This window comes from Cynara cardunculus, assembly GCF_001531365.2.
Source record: "Cynara cardunculus var. scolymus isolate 2C chromosome LG 13, CcrdV1, whole genome shotgun sequence".
In the NCBI taxonomy this organism is placed as follows: domain Eukaryota; kingdom Viridiplantae; phylum Streptophyta; class Magnoliopsida; order Asterales; family Asteraceae; genus Cynara; species Cynara cardunculus.
The window spans coordinates 10,442,129-10,448,027 of NC_037540.1; the positions used below are offsets into that span (position 1 = coordinate 10,442,129).

Here is a 5,899-nt window from a genome sequence, read left to right on the forward strand (position 1 = left end):
GATATTTCTGCTCGACAGGCCCTCCATTGTTGTCAATATTTGCTGCTCGTTTTTGGTAGTATATGCTCGATACTTCTGGCTCGACAGGCCCTCCATTGTTGTTAATATTTGCTGCTCGATTTCAGGTCCAACATTAGCTGCACATAATTTGCACATTCTTACATTAGCTGGATTTGTATAACATTCTTGGTATAACAGCAGCAACATTCTTGTTTGTATAACAGCAGCAGCATTCTTTGTCTTATTTCTGGGTTTGTATAATATTCTTGGTATAACAACAGCTTGTTTGTATAACATTCTTGGTAGTATATTCAACATGATATTCACTTTTGTTTGGGCTGAATGGAAAGATATAGCGCATGATTCTAGAATACTTAGGGAAGTTGCTTTTAACCTAAAATCCGGTTTTCCCTTTCTACCACAAAGGTATAAACCATTCTCAATTTTTTTTTTTTTTTCTATATTATATGATTGATGTGGGTGGTTTTCAGATAAATATTATCTTTGTGATGHTGCGTACGCCAATGCTCGTGGATTTTTGGCTCCATATCGTAACACAAGGTATTGGTTGGCAGATTTTCGACGTCGACGCGCTTTGACTAAAGAAGAAAGGTTTAATCATGCACATGCTCAACTCAGAAATGTTATTGAACGTGCTTACGGTGTCTTGAAAGCGAGATTTCCGATCTTAAAGCAGATGGCTCCCTTTCCATTTACAACACAAAGAAATGTGGTAATTGCTTGCTTTGCGATACATAATTTCATCAGAAAATATAATATTCAAGACCAGTTGTTTATGGAGTGCAATGAGGATAATATATTTAACAACGAAGAAGAAGTCGAAGGAAATGGAGAAGAAGAATTGGACATTTCACAATGGGGTGCTAATAGCACTCAATATATGGTTACTTTGAGAGATGAAATTGCAAATAGTTTGGTCAATAATGTTTGAACTTGGATTTTTGTGTTCGAACTTGTATTTGAACTTGGCTACTTTGTGTTTGAACTTGGATTTTTGTGTTTGAACTTGTATTTGAACTTGGCTACTTTGTGTTTGAACTTGGATTTATGAATTTATGTTTTATTATTTAAATATTTTATTTTTCAGAAATATCATTTGCCTTAAAAAATGAACAACAGTATACTAAACAGCCCATAGTTAATCCTCGGGGGTAAATTGGTCATTTCTGTTATTCAGACTGTTGATTCAGATAGAAAAGTAAACAACAACCCAAATTTATCCAGACAGACAAATTTATCCAGACAGACAAATTTATCCATACAGGACTTAATATAAAATTTGGTAAACAGCCTCTAAGTCAGGATTTTAGGGCTTTTAACCTCATTTAATCCTCTTAAGTCTCACTTTCTCTCTCTTTCATCATTAAATCAATTAGGGAAACCTCAGGGCCGGGACAGGCCGGGCCCATAACCGGCCCCGGTTCCGGTCGGTCTCGGGCATAAAAAACGACAAATATCGCAACCGGTTCATAACCGACGGTCCCTCAACCGGTCTCGGTTCCGGTCCTCCAACGGTTACGGGCTGGGCCGGTTTGGCCATCACTAGATGGTCATAAAATTGATTCTCACCATTAAGCATCACTCCAACATGGTCTTTTGGTCACTGATCTGTCGATGGTGATTAAAACACATACCAACTCTTGATTACTTTGAAATTGAAGATTGTTTCAACCACACTGTTTTCAATGCATAGCTTTATCTCAACCCATTTGGATTTGGATTTGGTCAAAGATTGATATTAATATGAATGAATTTTACTTTTGGTAAGTAAATTAAAAAAAAAGATAGAAAATTGCAGGAAATAATAAAATTGGTTTTAATTAGAGCAAGTACAGTCTTGAATGCAAAAGCCATTATTGGGTTTGAGCAACCCCACTCTCTTCTCTTGCATCAATATTTACTTTTCTACAATTATTCTGTGACTTCTTTTTCCCTTTAAAAGCTAACAAAAGTTTATTATATCTACTAATTATTTATTTATTTATGTAGAGATGAGTTATTATACAATCATTTACATTTGTACAATCAATACAATTAAATCTCAATCGTCTATTTAATTTGATAAATTTGTAATTTCATAGAAGTTTTGATTGTTTCTTAATATAAAGTATTGATAATAATTAATGAATTTTATTCATCTTTCATAAATATTTAAATCATAATAAATGAACTCTCATTATTTTCATATATATATTTCAATTTATTGGGTTGTATTGGTTGTACAAATGTGATGAGTTGCATTTGAAACAAACTCTATTTATGTATTGCCTTTTAATAACTTTATAAAATATAAATGGGATATTTCTTTTTAAATCAAGTATAAAACGTATCGTGTCTCTGATCCATCGTCTACGACTGATTTTTGATTTTCGTCCCTACAACTCGTAAAGTGTACTTTTCGTCCTTTTTCTTATTTTAAAGCCCAATTTAGTCCCTGCTCCTAACATCACTAGAATTGGATCTGTTAAGTCGGTCATGCCCCTCTTACGTGAGAGGTATTTTCGTCTTTTAGCCTAATATTAATTTATTTTAATAAAAATTTAAAGCTATATTAATATTTTTATTATTAAGTAATAATAAATAAATGAAAATATATACCTTCCATGAAACCGTTCCTCCCCCACCCCTCGACTTCCTTTTGCCGGCAAACCCTAAACCCTTTATGTTTCTTCGATGATACCACACCTTTTCTCCTTGTTTCTCTAGCAATAGCAGATCATCCCTTCTTTGTTTTTTTGATGAAACCCCGCCCTGTTTCTCCAGCAACACCCTCTCATCTTCTTTTGCATAACCTCACTTCTTATGCAAATCCACCATCGCCTCAAAAAGAGACCAAAAGTGTATTTTATGGATTTCAGGGACGAAAACCAAAAAACAACCATAAACAAGGGACCAAAAATAAAAATCACTTTTAACCAAATGAAAAAATTACTAAAAATCAGAGGCTAAATGATAATATCAACAACTTAAATCGTTCAAAATTAGTTGATAGACAAAGATGGGACATGAGAATTTAGGATAACAAATTTCTATCTGTTACAAAGAGAGTATAATAGCCAAAAAAAACTAGCCTTAAAATGCAAAATTAGTTCAACATGGTTCGATTTAACCACTAAATTTATACAAAATAATAGTAAATATACGTACATACATGCATGTGTAATCCCGTAAAGGATCAACATATAATGTATTAAAAACCAATTAAAATCGACCCTAAATGGTTATTTGGTACTTGGTAGTACTATATACAAACTAGGTCAAAAAGAGAGTGTCAACCTTCCGGGTGAGTCCTGGCCTAATGGGCGACTAAGCGGATGGGCTGAAAATGAACTGAACGAACAATAACAGTAAACAAACAAAATTTTTTGTGGCCATGTTCGTTTGTTAAGAAAAATATATGTGTTTGTATTCGTTTATGTTTGTTCGTTAAGATGATAAACGAATGTAAATGAATGAATATAAACGAACGAACACATTTGGACAAAAACAACCATCATTAATCATTATTTTCGATCCTCAAAAATAACATAACATGTGTTTTGTAATGGCTCATCAAAGCCCACGTATTTTGGGTGGTTGCTAAACTGGGCCCATGAAGCATTTCAATTGGGTTGCCAGGCCATGCTATTGGGCTTCTTCTGGGCTGTGTAAGCCATTTCAGGCCCAATCTAGGTGATCCACAGCCCAAGACCTGTTCCTAGTTTCCATTTCCATTAATTGCAATTTGCAAAGCAACCTCAGTTTTTTTATAAAAAAAATGCATTTTTACTAGATTTCTATTATTTAAAAAATTCAAATTACAATTTGGTCCGTACACTTTTGGCATATTATTTTAGCACAAAAATTAATGATTCAGGTTTCTAAAATTACATTTTTAGTCGTGATTTGTATTTTCACAATTGGATTAATATTTCATGATATAATTAACATAAAATATGCTTTACTATTTTGATTAATTAATGTTATGATTAACATACAGTGATTATCGTGGTTGCATTTGGTTAAAATTACAAATCGTAGATCTTATTCGACTCATAAATTATGAAAATTGATATTTTGATCAATGAATAATTAACGTCATGATGTTAATTGTTGATGATTGTGATAACCCGATGTCAAATAATTAATAAAAATACTAATTATATAATTATTTGACTCATATAATTATGAAAAATGATATTTTGATCGATGAATGATTGATTATGATAGTTACGAGACTTTCGTGTTACGGACAAGTGTGGGACTTCTAAGACATACTTCCAAATAAAATACAAATTTTGACATTTTGTGGGATTTGGATCGATGAAGAAGTAAATTATATTGATTAGACACAATTGCATAAAAGTCAAGCCTTTTAATACGGTTTCAGGAGGTCCCAGATTCAAATCAAATGAGGAATAAAAATCCTCTTGTGTCTACGGAGGTTCAAATGCGGTGACTCCGGTCTATCTGCAAAGCATGTGGTCGTTTTGAGATTAGTCGGCTCGCATAACGGGTTGGATATCCAGGTTAATAAAAAAAAAGTCTAGCCTTTTAATACGGATTGTAGAACCCTTTAAGATAATCTCGAAACTTAGAATGACTTTAAGAAGTCAGATAAATTTTTATTATCAGAACCATTATATCTGATTTCTTCTTGTAACTATGAACTAAAATGAGATAGAAAATTGTTAATGTTTAAGTTATCTTCCAATAACAGTATAAAGTTTCGAAGTTAATTCTAAAAGCCTTTGTCATTTTATGTTACAAAATGTTCAGAGCATCTTCAATAAATATGTTATTTTAGAAAATATTTATAAAACTATTGTCTAAGAAAATAAAAAATAAGGAGATCTTTAAATTAAAAAAAAAGGAGAATTATCAAAATTTAAAAGTATGCTATATTCGGAAGGATACAAGGTTAGTGACGCAAAGTGAGGCGATGATTGGGTGAGACGCAGGCGCATGTGACGATGGGGGCCAGCGTTGATGTGATTTGCCATTGGGTGTGGGTCCATCCAACAATTTAACGAATCACAGACTGGCTTATCAAACTTCCAGCGTTTCAAAAAAACAAAAACAAAAACAATAATTTATGTGGTTTTATGAATATAAACGTCTCTTTCCAAAATAAATAATCGTATAATTATATTGTAAGTGTTTCGTAAAAAACAAAATTGAAGTTAACTGAAAATAAAAGTGATTCATACATAAAGTACTGTAATAACCCAAAAAAAAAAAAAATAATAATAATAAATAAATAAATTGAATGCAATTTAATGACGGGAAACTCAATGGTCATGAAACCTACGACCATTTATTATGGCTTATCGTTTCATATTCCGTGAAACCGCCGATGACTTAGTATATATATATATATATGGGGAGGTCTTCAAGCATAGAGATGACAAATTCTCGGGAAAGGAAACTCGTATAAGAGAGGTGAAAGATGAGGATGATTTGGTGAAGCACAACAAGTTTGATGCGTTTTTGGGAGTTTGTAGCTTTATGTGTAGTTTGGGGTTAAGAAGGAGAACTATTGTGAGAAAATGCAACGGTGGACGCTGCAATGAGAGTTGATGGTGCTCTACATCGTAGTTAGTTTGGCACCAATCGGGGAGACGCTAGCTACTTCAAAGATCGGTTTGGGCTACGCCATGTATTGTGAGTTTCACGTGATTTATTTTTAAAATGATTGCATGCCTTATTTCTTATTATCCACAAGTTGTTTGAAGCTTCTCGAGATTTTTGATACGTTATATATGCGTGAAAAGTGAGATATTTTTATAATATGTGTTTTGAACTTGTATGTCAATGAGGATGTACTACGGTATGATTTTGTAAAGACGAGCATGCTTTGTGAGCTTGTCTAAGCCGTAAGTGCGGACATGCTGTGTGA

At 32.9% G+C, this 5,899-nt stretch overlaps 1 protein-coding gene across 1 annotated transcript in view; it reads left to right on the forward strand.

Moving 5' to 3' along the window:
- Nucleotides 1–952, forward strand: part of LOC112524748 — a 14,396-nt gene extending 13,444 nt beyond the window's left edge. Inside the window, exons 2-3 of the mRNA XM_025134706.1 lie at nt 282–404; nt 492–952. Of these exons, the coding sequence (XP_024990474.1) occupies nt 282–404; nt 492–952 (584 nt within the window). The remainder of the gene's footprint in view (nt 1–281; nt 405–491) is intronic.
- The last annotated feature ends 4,947 nt before the right edge of the window (nt 953–5,899 follow it).